Raw genomic sequence first — 18,218 nt, 5'->3', positions numbered from 1 at the left:
ATTATTTATAGTTTTTTATGTAAAGAAAAAATACAATTTTAAATAAATTTAAATTATCTTATTAGTACGATAACGTTTTATTAATTACATTGATATTAAAAAAAAAAATTATTAATTTGTATTCCAAAAATTCAAGAAGTTTCATTGTATACTTTTTTTTCATAAACGATTAAGAAGTAAATTATACCTATATTTATTGCAGGCCCACCGTATACTTACCTAAATTGAAATATAATTGCAGAAGCAGAATGGCATATTGCGTTATTATTGTATACTGTATATTTTATCATCAAGTAGAAAAAAAAAGATTTGCTGAGACTCGGACTCGAACCCGAGTGCATAAGAATACCAAGCAACAATGTAGACCGCGCCGCCACAATCATCGTTGGTGGAGAAAAACTGAAAGTAGCATATGTTTATCGGGAGGCTGGGGTGGCTTATTAGTTTAATTTAGCTTTGTTTAAGCTTAAAAAATTAAAGTTTTCAAAAGTTTTAGATTCTAATTTTTTTACACTTATGTTGTTGTTTAAACATTCTTTTTAGTCCAATAATATGCCCGAATAGTTATTTGGTGTTGGTTGAACTACCGCGAGGTGTGGATGCGCAAATTCGACAGTCGCCGTTTGTCACTTTTCTTCCGCCGCGTCAGGCGCGGTGGACCTAAGAATATATAGCACCTCTCCCTTCTCCTCCACTGCCGCTGGATGCGTATACTTCCCCTACGCTCCTTTTCTAGATGCGTATAGTTCGATCGCAGGCCGCAAGTGGCATCATGATCGAATTCGCCACGCATTTTTAACACGGCATCGGCAATCTCTCTACTAATCTCTGCATTTGGCGAGCGGGAGACGGAAGTTTTCGTATTTTTCTATTATTGGGAGGTACGCGATACTGCCACCCCTCCCCCCCCCCCGTCCCAGCCAGCAAATATAACAATTAGTTAATAAAAAAAATACCATGCTATAGATATTGATTTGCCCTTTTATTTTACATAAGAATTTCAATTTGCGCCTTTTTAGTTTTCTCAGGAAAAATAAATTAATAATTCAAATTTCATCTCAACTTTAAATAATCGTATCTCTTTAACCAAAACGTTTTTGAAAATCTAATGAACGTTAAAAAATTGCCCTTACGTCGATTCTATTTGCCCGCTAGTCAAACATGAAAAATATTTATGCATAATAATCTAAAATAATAAAATAGTGTTGTGGAATATGAGCCTTTGATTTTTTGCTATACTACATGCGGTGTTGCCAAATCGCCGCGCAAGCAGGATAACTGGACAACACAGCTTGACAGCTGGTATGTATACAATCGTACTTGTAAATCGGAGTTATTAATAAAAGCAAGGTGAAACAATACTATGTGCAGTGTTGATACAGAAAAATCTTTTTTAATTGATTACTGCTGTACACGATCGACTCAAAACTGTTAATTTACGATCTTTTTTACTTAGCTGCTATATTTTAATACACATTTATTAAAAAAAAAGGATTTTTTACCGGTAAAAATGTTGTAAATACAGTCGGAAAATTTTTTTTATTTATTCTGCTGCCGCCTTTTTTCCCCGCTGCGAACTTTTTTTGACCCCGATACAAAAACTGTGACTAAGCCTGGAATATAAGTAAGAAAAACGCAAAAATCTTGCGTGTATTACACAAAAATTCCTCAACCACGTTTACGATTTTCGCGTTTTTTGTATCTATCAATAGGGATTAAAGTGACTGATTTTCAACCAGCAGGTCATAAGCAATTTTGCGGATAAAGATTATTATTTCTGTTAGTTTGAACATTTATGAAAGTCATACATGGAATAATTTTTTATTTTTAGTTACAAATGATTACAAAGAAGCTCTGGAAATGTTGAAAATAAGTGAAGAGACTTCAAGTGAAGAAAGTATTGAAAAAAAAATGAAAGTATTACAAGATCCCAAGTTGAGAACAGTTAGACGCAAAAAAAAATGTGGATAGTGACACTGATTATCATACTCTAAGGAAAAAATTAAAACACGAAAATAAAACGACAAAGGCTGTACTTTAAGTATCTAATGATTTAGATGAACTTTTAACGCAACAAAATATGCAAATAGAGAAGTTACAGGACGTCACTGCAGAAGAATGCAATAAAAAAGAAAACGTTGACACGTTACCTGAAGAAAATAATGTTGACGAAATAGTCGAGGACACATTGGAAGAAGACAGCAATACCGGTAATTAACAATTGAAATATCTGATGACTAAATGATTAATGGTTACCCTGGTAAAAAATTCAGCATACTATGGCAATATCTATAGACAATTTTTTTCAAAATGAGGTAATATTATAAGTTTGTTTTAAAGTATTTCCAGTATTTCTAGATACACGTCATTTTAACATACGTTGACGATAAAATTATTGCCATAATGTGCTTAATTTTCTACGAGGGTACTTCTTTTTTGTAATATTTTTATTTACACGGTGATTATTTTTTCTGTTTGTTGCAGGTGAAGAAGATAATGAAACAGATAATTTCGTACAAAGTAGATCAAAAGTCGACAATAAACCTAAAATTATTTCAACTAAAGTATTAAAAAAGAAGGTTGTTCTACTGAATGAATCTGAAAAAATCTATTACACATAAAAATGATGATGAAGTGAACATAGTTCGTTTTTAATTATAAAATGTCCTATATATATATATATATATATATATATATATATATATATATATATATATATATATATATATATATATATAGATGTTCTATATATATCAAAGTTAAAGCTGTGGACACCCCCACTAGGAGTTGTCATCTTGTCGTGTGCTCCGCAAGGAGCCGGTGTGGGGGCTCGTCTGGGGGTCTATGCGGCCGTCCCATAGCCGGGTTGGGAGGTGATGGTGCACCAAAAGTGGACAGTTGGGGCGGCGGCGGGGGGGATGTCGGTTGATACGGCGATGTCGGCTCGCCGCCTCTTCGGGCTATCAGTAGGACGCGCCCGAGGCGTGGAATCTCGGTAAAATGAGCTCTTCCCGTCGGGCTCTTCCCGGGTCGGTTCCGGACCTCGGGGTTCTCGAGAACGGTCGGGCGGACCTTCCAGACACTAAGGACAACTCTCCATTGCATTCGGAAGGAGGCGTAATAGGTAATCCATACAAACCCCAATCCCATTGTGTGAGAAACCGTGCATAGGGGACTGATTGGCCACGGGGTCCAGTGGTCGCGTACGGTGCCCTCGGGATACCAGGCGCCCTCCCGAGGCGCGAAAGCCTTCCCACTGCAAGTGGGGCTCTGCAGTGGGTGACCTTTATTTCCCTAGCTACTCGTGGGAATAAAATGGATACACAAAACAAAAATAAAGATGACGAAAGGAGGACCGCTAACACCCCACCGGCACAGACTGGAGACGACGAACCGGGTAGAACCGTTCCACAGGAACAGGTGAACCCCAGGGAGACTGACCCACTGGACGAGATGGAGGTGGAGGCAACCGTAATGGTGAATTCGGCAACGGATGAACCAGCGGCAGGGGGCTCTAACGGTCCCCCTAAAACTGCCATCCGGCAGTATAGACATCGACCGGGAGCACGCGAACGCAAAGCCTGGAACGCCCGAAGGGCGAAAGAAGGGACGAGCGTGAACACCCCGGTCGAAAGCAAGATAAGACCAAAGACCGCAACGGAAGGGCAGAAGGCTGCCAAGAAACCGATGGAGAGGGAAGCTGTGGTACAGACACTCTCACTAGCACAGAGAACTAACCCCTTGACGATGGTCATCGTCGAAGAGGGATACCCTGAGGCGCTCATAACCTTCCAAAGGTTTAAGCGCTTTAGGAACACGATAAGGGAAGAGGTGGACAAAATTCCCTCTGAACTGCCGCTGCCCCACTTCGAGGAGTCCTTCTGCAAGGGGGGGGGGCATTGTGATGGTGGCGACCGACCAGTACGCCAGAACCTGGGCAGCGTCTTATAGCTTGGATTATGATTTGTGCATACTGTAACGCACTTAAAAGATGGTTTTGACGGATAGCCATACTGTTCAATGTTGTGAACAGGAAATTTGAATCGTTGAAGCCATTTCTGTTTTAATGCACCCATGACAAAAATTTTTGATGCGTCATGTAAAGCGTCACGAAGCAAGTTTCCGATTTGAAAGTAGTCATGTCCATCCGTTTTCCACCTGATACCATAATAATTATGTTTGAGCCATTTATTCTCCCTTTGCATTTTGTCTGAGAGTTTTTTCCACGAGAAGAGATTTTTGAATGATAGAACAACAGGATCTGCACTATTTTCCTTGAGAGGTATGATTGCTAATTCCTTTAGAATATAATCTTCTTCGGTTTGCTTGAAACCAGTCATGTCTACTGCATACTCCATTTTTCGATGCAGCCTAGACGAGCTTCTTGACATCTCCACTAATAGGATTGTACTGAACGATGCGATCGTGTAAGATCAGACAGTAGGCTGAAGTGTTAGCAGGCAAATCTTTTTTAGCCTCAAACTCCAGACGTACATCGACAGGAGCGCTCTTGAGAGATTCGTTTTGTCGTGAACAGTCAATAACTACGAGTGATGCAAAGTTGAGAAACGAAGACTTTGTCAGCAGCGGTTGCGGATCTCTTCCATAGTAGGATTTTGAAAATTAGCGTACATATCATAGAGAATGGCAAACTGATTTTTAGCTATGACGAGATTCATATTGTTGTATGGATAATATTGTGAATTCAAGAAAAGTTTCACATTACTCAACTCACAATGGTCAAATCGACTGGCGTTTGCAGTTCTCAATGATTTTCTCTTTGTTTGCAGTCAAAGAATCACAAAACGAGGTTTTTCCAATTGATTTGATATTTTCACTGTCCAGACGTGTTTAGTAGTGCTTGGGAGAAGAGAATATTCAAATAACTCCCAAGAACGGAAACACATGGAGATAGGATTATCTTTACCAATGAAATTCAATAGCTGAATTTTTTGTTTATCAGATGCAACAACATATGGCATCAACCACTCTATCTTTGATACTTTTACTTCGTAATCTTCATAAGTAGTTACACCAGATGCTATAGTACCTTCCTGGATTATTACGTTCAAGTCGCTTCTCGATCTTGTGAGAATGAACTCATGCTTCATATTAACTATAATCTTTTTATAGTCTTCTGCAAAACCCAAGATCATACTCAGTGGAATCGCAACGTCAAAATTTCCCTTGTCATCTACGACCGATTTGATATTGTCTTGAATACCAAGCCAGCCTGCATTCTCCAGCATATCATTCTGAATCAAATTAAACGAAATCAATCCTTTCATAACACTGCTCAGACCAACATTTTTACTTTTATCTATCTCCACAGCATTAATCTCATAACGAATTTCATCAAACAGATGACAAATGGCATTGTTGACAAATTTAGTTTTAGCAAGTGATGCTGATCCACCTTTTACTTGCAACTTTCCACATATATGGATAGAGCTGCGCGATGGTAAGAGACATAGATCTTGATGTTGGATAGAAATACGAATTTCATCACTGTTGTCAAAGCTTAATAATGAGTATGGTTGATGTGCGTGTACTTCGTAATGAGTAATAGACTCATCGAATACGACACCTGATGGAATGCTTAGAATTTCGTCCATTTTTCTGGAAACAGCAAAGAATTATACACGTGAATTTTTTCCACGAACTTTTAGTCCTAGACTTTTCAGAAACTGAATGCTCTTGCGTGTTAACGGCTTGAGTTTCTTCGGTCGACTGATGACTCGTTGCCATGATGACTGATTTATATATGATCCAGAATTGTAAACGATGCCCATTATACAGATTTGATGTGAAGTCTAATAGTGATTTCCTCTCCTCGAAAATTCACTAAATTTCCATCCTGATCGACAATTTGAATTTGTAGATGATCTATGCACTTGACACTGACCGGTAGATATATGACGTGTGACGGAACTTCTATGATTTTATATCCCGGAGGCACTCTGGGAAAGAACTCATGGATTGTATGAACTTTCTTATTATTGATATAAGCACCTCCAATAATATTGCACTCAGCTCTGAGTGCATTGATTCTCAATATTTTCACTGGTAAATCAGAGCTGTGTTGAATGTTCTCTTCGAGAGTGCGAGGAGCAAAGCCAAGGAGACGGCCTATGGAATCGTGAGGTGTGAGACCTATCGGATGACTGCAGAGAATTTCACTTCTAAGAGTATTGTTGTTAGCTTTCAAAGAGAATTTGATTCCTTTGGATTTCAAAGTTGCTTGTAAAAATGGATTAATAGCATCAATCTCATAACTGCCAGTAGGAATATTAATAATAATATCTCCGTTTAAATGCAGTTTATTATTTGAATAGTCAACATTGGGAATAGAGTTAAAAGATAAAAGTTCAACTAAACCCAAGACAAAATTTTTATGCTTCGATAGTTCAATCGAAGGAAAATATTGCGCTTCTAAGACAGATGAGTTTCCTGAGAGACTCAGAGTGAAGCTATCTTACATGACTGATCGGAAGATAATGATTCCATTCGTCAGTGAGCACCTCTTTTATAGTCTCCCAGCTAAGAAAAAGAGACAACGATGACCACATATCAATGAGTTAAAATTTTGATATCTTTTATAGTTGTATTTCACTTCTTTCACGTTAAAATACAACATGAGATCTTTAGGAGGTTTAAGATCGCCAAAACTATCAAAATAAATCACTTCAGGACCACGTTTGCGATAGCAAACCCAGTGATTGCCTCTATTTTGAAAGTCGTCCAAGTTTACCACTGCTGTTTCATTATGCCATGGACCTTCGGGAGGTAGATTATTTGTCATGAAAACACTGATGACTGACTTGATGACCACGACCGATATGAGGTTTCATAAATAATCCCATTCCAGTTTTATAGGGCTTAAGATGAAGACCTCTGCCTAAAGCAATAGCTTCCATGGTCTTATTATGCCTCTTACTTTCTTCATGATTTTTCTGCGCAGCTTTAGCATCATTAACTGCTTTAGCTATTCCAGCAGCACCTCCTGCTAGAGCACCAGTGGCACTTAGTCCTGCGAACAATGGAATGAGAAAAGGAAGAACTACACCAATTTTTGATGGAAGAGGCAGAACACGTGGAATGATAACTTTTTTCTTTCCACCTACACTTTTAACACCTTGACGTGCACCCTTCAAGGCTGATTGAATAACCTTGCGAGAACTTTTACTTGTTGACATTGATTTTTTAGCCGCAGTCACTAACTTATTAAATTTCAGTCCCATTCCAGTTTTTCCTTTTAATTTCATAGCATTGCTCACAGCAAAAGCAAAAGCTTTTTCGCCAAGACTAGCATCCTTAGCTCTGACACGTTGCATAGCTTCCTCAGCAAGTATCTTGTCAGCAGCTTTACGATCTCCGTTTTTATCGGAGTAAGCTATGTCGTATTTTTTACACGCCTGATCAAGAGCATTAATACCAGGATCTCCTCTTTTCATTCGCTTTTTCAATTTAGTTCCGGGACCGCAGTATTGATATCCAGGAAGATACATTTCAACAGGTAAGTCATTGATAACTTTATCAAGCAATCCATAGCCTTTATGATCATCTTCGAGTGTTGATTCACAACTGACGTTCATGGTATAAAACGAGCGTTTATATTTCAAGAGCTCAATGTTGAATCTTTCTCTGTTGTATGAACATGGATTTTACCGAGCAGAACGTCAAACTCCCTGTCACGAATTTTGATTTTGGAAAAGAGAAGAAAAAGAAGCGTCATGGGGAATTACTACCAGATAGTATACGAGCAGTATTCTGTGGTCCATCAAACTGTGGAAAAACAAATAGTTTATTGGCATTAATTACACACCCTAATGTTCTTAGATTTGAGAATTTGTATGTATACTCTAATTCCTTGAATCAACCAAAGTATCAATTTCTCAAAAATGTCTTGGATCCGATTGAAGGAGTATCATATCTTCGGTTCAGTGAGCATGAATCTGTAGTATCTCCAGATGAAGCCCTTCCAAATTCAATAATGATTTTTAATGACGTGGCATGTGAGAAGCAGGATAACGTCAGAGCTTTCTTCTATATGGGGAGACATAGGAGTGTAGATAGCTACTATCTATGTCAATCGTATGCTCATATAGGAAAACATCTCATTAGAGATAATGTCAATTTGTTAGACAATTATCTAACTCTTACTAGTAATTTATCGACAAGATGATGTAAATCTTAAACATATCTATGAAGATCATGTGAATACCGATTTAACTTTCAACGAATTTCGGAATCTTTGTTCTGAATGTTGGAAGAATGATAGATATGGATTCATCGTTATTGACAAAGATAGACCGATGAATGAGGCTAGATACAGAAAATGATTTGACTGCTTTGCAATAAACAAGGAATTATGAGTCTCAAACTTACAGTTCAGTTGTAGACATCGCCACGTCAGCATGTCAGACTTCACGAAAGAGAAGAATGTTCTTGGTGAGCTCTTACGAGCTCGTGAGGCTATTAAAAAAATACACTTTATTAAAAAAGGAGAAAGATGATTTTGAAAAGGTCATCGGTGATACTCTAAAACTAGTCATCACGCCACTTGAGAAACTTGTTGAGATGAAAAGTGAAAGCCCACTACAGCAACCATCCAATCACATTTTGGATCAAAACAACACTAAAAAAAATGAAAAAACGAATGAGAATCGATCGATCGAGTTTGCTCAACGATTAAAATAATAATAAAAAAGTTTTTTCGATTATGATGACGATAATGATGATGATGATCATCATCATCGTTATCGTCATGATGATGATGCTTTTGACACAATAACCAATTCTACATTTAGATCTACGAGTGGAAAAAATGAATCAGCTGAAGACTTTTTATCATTGTTAGATAAAAGCCGTAGAACAATTGATAATATATATGGAGTGCAAAAGGTTGATGGAGTGTATATGATTGGTGATTCAGAAATTGAATTTGATGATAATTATGTCAAAGTCAGAAATGGAAAATATCCTAAAAGTAGTGGACTTATGGAATTGCTATTTAAAAAATATCCGAATGATCTTTTTTTGAGTTCAGCAGATCGTGAAAATTATCGCAAGATTCTGGAAGTAACAAATGCTCATCGAAAAAAATTCAGCAAAGATGAATCTATCCGAATGTCGAGAAGTAATAAATATAAAAATATCTTACCAATGTTCCGCAGCACACCACGTAAAAAGAACAACAGCAGCAGAGGAGGACTCATGCCTAAATATAAAATGGCTAAGAAAAATTCTTCCATTGATCTCGTCTACTGGGATGATCCAAACGAGCTTACTGAGAGACTTCGACTATTGATTGCCGAACGATCAGCTGGAAATAATAATCACGACAATGAAGTCCAGTCGATTATTGAGGAATTACGTGAAGCTGGGCAGATATATTGAAACGCAACTTTCTTCTTTGCATCAGTACTACCATGAATCTCGATGTGTTTGGAAGAAAACTTGAGGGCTCGCAAGTGAGTCGTGGTCCTCCAGGCATTGGTTTCAATTTTACACCGGACGGTGATTTTGATTTAGAAAACAAGCGACTTTGCAACCTAGGACCGCCCAATCATCCAAACGATGCAATCACCTTGCATTCACCGAAAGTTATTCTACAAACTGAAATAAATTATATAGCTGCTAAAATTGCTGGAATTGGTGAAGTTACAGAAGAATATAAGCAGCAAGTTGAAAAACATCAATTGGTAGTGGATGCAAAATTGCGTTATCTTTATAGTACAACTCTTCGCAATTACTCTGGTGTTGATTATATCATTGAAGAAGTGAGATAGAGAGGTGAGCGGTGAGAAGTGAGCGTCATAGAGTAGCTGAAGAGCTGCACAAGCCAGCACGTCGGCGATACAATAGAAGAAAATATGACATACATGGAATAGACGAGACTTGGCAAGCTGATCTTGTAGAAATGATACCATATTCTAAAGAAAACAAAGGTTTCCATTACTTACTCACTGTCATAGATATATTTTCAAAGTATGCTTGGGCCGTGCCAGTGAAGTCAAAGAGTGGTAATGATGTTACTACAGCTATGAAGTCAATACTGAAAGAAGGACGAGTACCGAAGAATCTACAAACTGACCAAGGAAAAGAATTTTACAATTCAATTTTTCAAAAACTTATGAAGAAGCACATTATACACTTATACTCTTCACATAGTAATCTTCATGCAAGTATATGCGAACGATTCAATAGAACGTTAAAAAATGCAATGTGGACAGAATTCTGCAAACAAGGAAGCTATAAATGGTTGGATATTCTGCCTAACTTGCTCAAAGCATATAATTCGAGAAAACATCAGACAACAGGAGTCGAGCCTGAAAATGTTACACAGGCAAATGAGCGAGAAGTCAAGAGACGTTTTCCAAATGAAAAGTCGCCAGTGAAAATCCGAAATTTAAAGTAGGAGATAAAGTACGAATAAGTAGGATAAAAAATGTTTTTGAAAAAGGTTACACGCCAAACTGGTCAACGGAAATTTTCTCAATAACGCGAGTTGTAAAAACAGATCCAGTAACTTACCATCTCAAAGATTATTATGATAATCTTTATTTATTATGATTATTATGATAATCTTTATTTATTATGATTATTATGATAATCTTTATTTATGATTATTATGAGGCTTTTATGAAACGGAAATTCATAAAACTATGTATCCGGAAATTTATTTAGTAGAAAAAGTTTTAAAGAAAAGTGGTAAACGCGTATATGTTAAATGGTTAGGATTTAGTGACAAGCATAATAGTTGGATAGATAAAAATGAGATTGTATGAATTATTCAAGGTTCAAATAAATAAGAAAGTAATTCTTATTATATTTAATAATGTAAATTATTAATCATGTAAATTACACACAAGTTTAAAAAAAAAATAGTATGTAACAATTATCAGTCTTTGTATTTCATTATTTTAGCATTTCGTGAACTTAAAAGAAGTTCCACCCTGATATGTTATTGTTGGAATATGTGTACGATCTCCCCCGACACCGACGGCAGATCCCTCGCGTCGCAGCGACTCTAGAAGCGCTCGCCACCAAAACCACGTGATACGGCGCTGAGCTCGGCGGCGCTCTCCGCTCGCCGCCTCACTCTCTACGAGATAGTCGAGCTGCACGCACGCCTTCGGCTCTTGTCCCGCTCTGTTTAAGTTTACTTTAATAATAAAGTTACGCTACGCTCTATTACTTAATACTCTGTCTTTACTTCTTTACTTCGTGCCACCTTATCGCGTCCGGATCCTTATATACCGACAGGTTATTGGCCCAGCACGCTTCCACTGCGCGAATTAGTGAAAAGTGACACGAAAAAAAAAAAAATAGAAGAAAAGCCAAGAGAAGTCGAGACGAGTTGACACCTGTACAAAGACACGAGAACGACCTAAGCTGAGAAACAAAGGCAAAAGTCACGATGGCCGGAAAATCCTACAAATGGGCAAACCCGCAAACTGCACGTAAGTACGCATAAAATAAAAACGTGCTTATGAAACTCGTGAAGTAAAATCAGCGGTACGCGAGTGTATAAGAAAAGTGAAGTGAAAAATAAAAATCGCGAGATAAAAAGCCGCATTAGAAAAGAAAAGGCGCGAAAATCGCGGAAAAGAGAAAGGCGCGAATCAGTGTTGCATCAGTTCGGCTTGTCAGAACTCGAAAATCCGAACGCGCTTAAACAAAGAAAGTCGACCAAAACAAAAACGCATTTCCGAGAAGTTCAAACGAACAGAAACGCGCGGTAAAAAAATTCCCGGTACGAAGCAACAGGCGAAAGAAAGGGGGGTTGCTAGGCAACCGAGCCAACATGGCCGCCTCACCTCTCTCCTGCACGTAAGCTATACGGAACGGAGGGAGAGCCGCCGTTGCCGCGCTCTCGGCTCACGACGACGACGCGCAAGTTCAGGCGCACGCAGAAAAAGACGACGCTAGTTTAACCTGGCTCGTAATAGGTTAACACGCGCGTGCATGAAAACGGAGGGAGAGTTGCGGTCATTACAATCACACGTAGCGGAAACGATACACGGACGCGCACGCATACATACGTGCACAAAAAGTTCGCGCTGAGTCAACTCAAACGTAAAGCGAAGTCAATACAAGATTGTGCGCAAGCGCACACGAATTCACGTGACCGCTCACTTGTTGCGCGGCAATTTTTGAATTTCTTAAACGCACACCTATGCATCTAGTGCAAGTCTGCCTGCATGCTGCACTGTTTACAGACACCGCGCAGGTGGGACTGCTGATGCATGGGTAAACTAAGCAATCATTTAACGTATTAAACTAGCAGAAAATCATCTATAAAGAAATTTAACGCGATAAACGTGAACGTCGGCTTTCGCATCTAGTGTAAGTCTGCCTGCGAGCTGCACTGTTTACAGACACCGCGCAGGTGGGGCTGCTGGTGCGCAAGCTCACTCTGCAATAAATTAAGCGAAGAATTAATTCAACACAACGACTCTGGTTTATCAAAATAAATTAAGTTTGAATATTAATTACAAAATCTTTCGACAGCACGTAGCACAAGTACTGACTGGGATGAAATACGCGCCAAGATTCTGGAGTACTACGACCTGAAGGACAAATAACCAAATGAGAGTTTCTATCTTCAACTCTACGGCGGAGGCGTTTGGTTAATGAATTCTAGGGACGAAACACTCCAACTAGGTAATGAAGTAAAGTCATAAATAACAATATTTATATGTAAGTCTACACTTGTACGGAAAGTTTGACGGGCTACTAGCCAACGTAACGTACGACACGAAGTCTGTGCGGATCTGTGAGAGGTTTAACACGAACCCACGAATGTGACTTGGTACGTGCGCACGTACAGATACTTAGTCAGTGTCCCACGCTCAAAAACTAGACCCTCACACAGATCTGCCAAACCTGCTCTCGTGCTTAGTGGGTCTCGGACTGTGGGAGCCGTGCTTAGGCACACATTCCGCAAAAAGAGACTAAGTCGGTTTGGGAACTTTGTCGAAAAGTGACTGGACCGACAGCAAGGTGGCCCGATACTTGTGCACAAAGTATAGGGAGCTTTGCAGGGGTATCCTCTCAACCGCAGACTAACGTTTTTTGTATATTTACAGACATGAACATCCTCAGTTTGGAAGAAGCAGCCAGAGTCCTGGAAGTGTTGAAAGCTACAGAGGATCGAGTGGTAGGGTTGAGAGGACCCGTAAGCCACTACAGCGACGCAGGGAGAGCAGGAGCCACTACGTCCACGCCCAGGGATGACGACCAGACATACAGCATGAATGAGATCACCAAGCTGTTGCGTGAGAGCACCCTGGCTCAAGTCAAGCTCAGCGAAAGGCTGGTAGAAGGAATGAAGTCCCTCGTGGAGGAGAATGCTAAGATGAACCAAAACTTCGAAAGGTTCACAACCAAGATCAGCGGAGATGTACAGCAACTGATGAGGTCCGTTGATAGTCTGAAGCTCAGAGGGCAGGATGGACAGGCAGTAAAAGATTGGCAGGAGAAGCCAACTCTTTCAGCCAACAACAAGCCAAGCATCGTCAGCTGTACACGCCCGGCAGAACCGATCAAGCTGCATCCACGAGGACGCGGACGTGGCTTTCGACCAGCCAACCGCAATCCGCTCACGCTCTTGGCTCCTGGACCAAGGGAGCTCGGACCTGCTGAACCCAGGTGCTCGTCCACACTAGTGGCCGACTCGTACGAGTGGAACGAGAAAAATGAAGTAAGGAGAGAACAGTCGCCATATAAAGATTGGCGCGTTGAATCCGCCGAACGTCTTGGAATCGCGCTCGACGATTTGAATGTAAGTAGACGTTTTTCTGATCAAGACTTAACGCAACTGAATAAGCTGAATTTGTTCAAGTCAATGAACTTAGGTAACACGAGTATAAATGACGCAAAATTGAAACAGATTAACATCACGCGAATGTACAAGTTAAAATTAGATTCGGAATATGCCCCCTTTGAGGATTTCTTATTCTCAGAGCTAAAGTCGCGAAAACTGTTCTACGTCTTCGAAAAGAACAATCAAAGTCTGATCTGTCCAGATGAACTCGAACACGATAAGAATATCATACGCGAGATAATTCTGAACAGAATTGATGATAAGTATCACCTATACACGATGAACATAAAAGATCCAGTTGAATTACTGGATAAGATTAAAGAAATTAAAAAGAATGAATTGAGAATTAATGCTCATACAGCCCAGAAACGACTCTTCAACTTAAAGCTCAACAAAGATAAAGAAACGGCCTTTAACTTCTGCTTGAGGTTTGAAGACCTCGTAAGAAAGTATGAAAGTAATGAAGGCATAGAAAAAATGAGCGATACGGCAAAGAAAAGTCTACTGTTCAACGCAGTAGAGCAAGCCTACCCAGAGATCATTACGGCAGAGAACGTTGCAAGCCATGGTACGGGTAGGAAATATACTTACAATGAACTAAAAGATTTAATTTTCCAGATTGACAACTCGAAGCAGAGAACCCCAGAAAAATCAGCCCTGCTCGGATTCGCAGAGGAAAGAAACCGTTCCTCTGACGAACGATCCAAAAGTAGGGAAAGGCCCAACAAACGGTGCGAGCGATGTGGTAGCACGGCGCACTTGTCCAAGGACTGCAAGCACGACGAGCCTAAGTGCTTTAACTGCAATAAGTTCGGGCACATCGCCGTAGACTGCAGTGAACCACGGAAAGGGCCACCACGAAAGAGAGCGACTGATCGCAACAGAAGTATCTCTCCAAAGAGAAAGCAGAGGAGAGAGCATAGCAGATCTCGATCAAAGTCACCTTTCAGACGACCTGGCACTCCTGCAAAAGGTACGACCAATACTGATTCAGTATGCATGAATGTGAGTCTGAATGAATGGGACGACGAGACGCAAAAATTTATCGTAGATTCAGGCGCGACAGATCATATGACAAATTCTAAACTCATCTTGACTCAGCTGCACGAAAAGACTGAGCGCGTAATAGGCTGTGCCAATAAAGACAAACGATCTAACATAATCGCAACCAATCAAGGCCAAGTTAAATTCGAACTATCTAACGGTAACGTAATAAAACTAGATAATGTTGTATACGCAGAAAATTTGAGAAAAAACCTGCTGTCACTCAAACGCTTTACAGATCAGGGCCTGTGCGTGTATTTAGATAACAAAACGATAAACGTTTACGAACCAAATACGAGAGAAAAGATTCTAGAAGGAAAGTTTGAGAATCCATTCTGGATAATCGATTTAAAGCCAAAATTAGATAACATACAAAAGATGCCCTCGGGTGCGCTAATTGCCCATGAAAGCAATGAAAAGATTGTTAAGAAAAAGGTGACATTCGCTGATGAAAAGTCATATGAATTGTATACACTACTGACAGGTATTAATGGGGATCCAAAATCTTACCGAGAAGCTGTATCATCACCAGAAGCAGATAGATGGCAAGAAGCCATAAACAAAGAGAGAGAAGCACTTCAGAAAAACCGAGTATATGAAGTAGTCAGTAGAACTAGCTGCGACGGTAAAAAGTTAAACATCCTGGATTCGAGATGGGTATTCAAACGTAAAGACAGTGGAACAAAATACCCCGACTACAAAGCAAGAATTGTCATACGAGGTTTCAAGGATTCAAATTTGTATGATCTTTGTGAAACGTACGCACCAGTGTCAAGACTTGTACTAGTAAGAGCTGTACTGACTATTGCTAATAAACACGACTATGTGCTGTGGCAACTGGACGTAAAAGCAGCGTTTCTTCACAGCCCTATAAAAAAGGATATATTTCTAGAAATACCAGACGGTTTTGAAGAATACGAAAATCAGAAACAAACGAAAGTTTGGAAGCTTCACAAATCTCTTTATGGCTTGAAAACTAGTCCAAAGAATTGGAATGAATACTTTTCAGAATTCGCTAAACAACTAAAATTCCAAGCGAACAGTAGAGATCCATGCCTGTTCATATACGCCGAAGACAAAAGCCGCATAATCATGCTGCTGTATGTTGACGACATATTGCTGACAGGCAATGACGAGCCAAAGATGAGAGAAATACAGAAAGAACTGAGTAAAAAGTTTGATATGAAATTCCTGGGTGAACCTAAAGAGTTCTTGGGAATCACTATAACAAGAAACAGTAAGGAAAGGACCATAAAACTGGACCAAATTAAATTCATAAATAAGATGCAAACGAAATTTGGATATGCACAAGCTAAAGGTCAATCAACCCCCATGGTAACAAATCAAGTGCTGAACAGACAACGAAAACAACGAGAGGAAGAATCAACAAATGACAAAGCTATAAACCAGCGTGGATACAGAGAAGTGGTTGGATCTCTCATGTACTTGATGTCCGGCACCAGGCCAGATTTGGCATACGCAGTCAATATGTTAAGCAGACACCAACAAAATCCGACTGAACACGACTGGAAAATGGTAACAAGAGTATTCAAGTACATTGCTTACTCAAAGAATTGGCAGCTGACCTACAAAGGCCTGAAGGACGGAATGGAAACATTCTCAGATGCAAGTTTTGCAGATTGTAAAGACTCGCTCACGACAAGCGGACATGTAGTTACGCTGTACGGAGATGCAATAGCCTGGAGAACCCACAAGCAAAGCTACGTAGCTTTGTCAACTTGTCAAGCTGAATACGTAGCAATGGGTGATGCTTGTAGGGAATCAATTAGCATAAGTTTATCTCTGAAAGTGATTCCAAACATGACATACTTTCCAATCATCTTATGGTGTGATAATAAAGCAGCAGTCGCTTGCACAAAGATGGATGGAAGTAATAAGTTGAGACACATGGCTGGAGTGTATGAGGACTATGTTAAGCAGTGTGTCAAGTTACATTATGTAAAAATAGAATGGATAGAATCAAAGGAGCAAAGAGCGGATATTTTTACCAAGCCTTTGCCCTCTGATAGCCATAACAAATTATCCAGATTATTGCTAGGAAATTAACAGATTTTTCATGTTACAGAATAACTAATGGTCAGCCTGGAAACGATGTCGAGGACAATCGGGAGGGAGTGTTGGAATATGTGTACGATCTCCCCCGACACCGACGGCAGATCCCTCGCGTCGCAGCGACTCTAGAAGCGCTCGCCACCAAAACCACGTGATACGGCGCTGAGCTCGGCGGCGCTCTCCGCTCGCCGCCTCACTCTCTACGAGATAGTCGAGCTGCACGCACGCCTTCGGCTCTTGTCCCGCTCTGTTTAAGTTTACTTTAATAATAAAGTTACGCTACGCTCTATTACTTAATACTCTGTCTTTACTTCTTTACTTCGTGCCACCTTATTGCGTCCAGATCCTTATATACCGACAGTTATAAATAAACTAAGTTTATTTGCTGTGTTAGAGAGATTATTGAAAAGTTCTTGATCTTTCAAGATTGCTGATGAGATCTTTTCTGGAAGAAATATTTGAAAGCTGTCATCAATCTCGGCCACGATCTTCGTGCTGAATCTCGTCTGAAAGTTCGTGGCTTTCTTCTTGGGCAAGAACTCGCGCTCAGCAATTTTGTTAAGTGCAGATAGATCCATTCTGGAAAGTAAAAATATAAGAATTTGTGTTAGAGAAAATATTTTCTTTGAGAAGAAAAATAGTGAGAATCAGCTATGAATTTACTTGGAAATGTTAAGTGAGTCTTGGTTTCTTCTCCAAAGGCAGGTAATTTTCAAGCTCGACTGCTCGAATGTGCTCTTCACCGTGCTGCGTCGGTTGATATAGCCCATTCCCCACCATGATATCTGCCCCTTCCATCGCCTCTTGTAGAATATCCCTTCTATCGGAAGATGCCCTCTCCATCGATGGATTGCATTCGTGCATTAGCTCCTCACAAACATCGTATTCGATAATGATTTGTTCACCTGTATCGCCATAAAGTGTCATCCCCACTCGTGCTGCACTGTTTTCATTGGTCACTTCGTTCCCCCTCTCCATTGCTCTCTCGCTTTCTTCTTCAGTATTGGTCGCTTTATACCCCTTCTCCACTTCCATCTCCCCCACTCTTTCTTCTCTTGTATCAGCCATTTTTTCGTCCCCCTCCATTTGAATTACAGCCAGCGCCATCTGTTCTTCAATAATTCGGTAATGACCCCAAGGCAAAGTGTCTGTGCTATGAGGTAATAAGTATCTTTTATCATCATGCTGACTTAGTGCTATTTTATTCTGAATATTAATCTTGGAACGAGTGAAAGAACTCAGAGTGAGTTCCAACAAAAGGAAAGGGTTG

The 18,218-nt window shown here is 39.9% G+C and overlaps 1 protein-coding gene across 1 annotated transcript; it reads right to left on the bottom strand.

The window, feature by feature from the left end:
• Positions 1-17,295: 17,295 nt before the first annotated feature.
• LOC116417087 lies at positions 17,296-17,943 on the bottom strand. The gene is made up of 2 exons (XM_031928220.1): positions 17,612-17,943; positions 17,296-17,527 (listed from the first exon to the last, which is right to left on the bottom strand). Exons 1-2 carry the CDS (start codon positions 17,716-17,718, stop codon positions 17,296-17,298), a joined length of 339 nt encoding a protein of 112 aa, XP_031784080.1. The 5' UTR covers positions 17,719-17,943.
• Positions 17,944-18,218: the final 275 nt, after the last annotated feature.

Source organism: Nasonia vitripennis, assembly GCF_009193385.2.
Source record: "Nasonia vitripennis strain AsymCx chromosome 4 unlocalized genomic scaffold, Nvit_psr_1.1 chr4_random0005, whole genome shotgun sequence".
Lineage (NCBI taxonomy): Eukaryota > Metazoa > Arthropoda > Insecta > Hymenoptera > Pteromalidae > Nasonia > Nasonia vitripennis.
The sequence above is the reverse complement of the archived record's forward strand: the minus strand, read 5'-3'. Positions and strand labels throughout refer to the sequence as shown.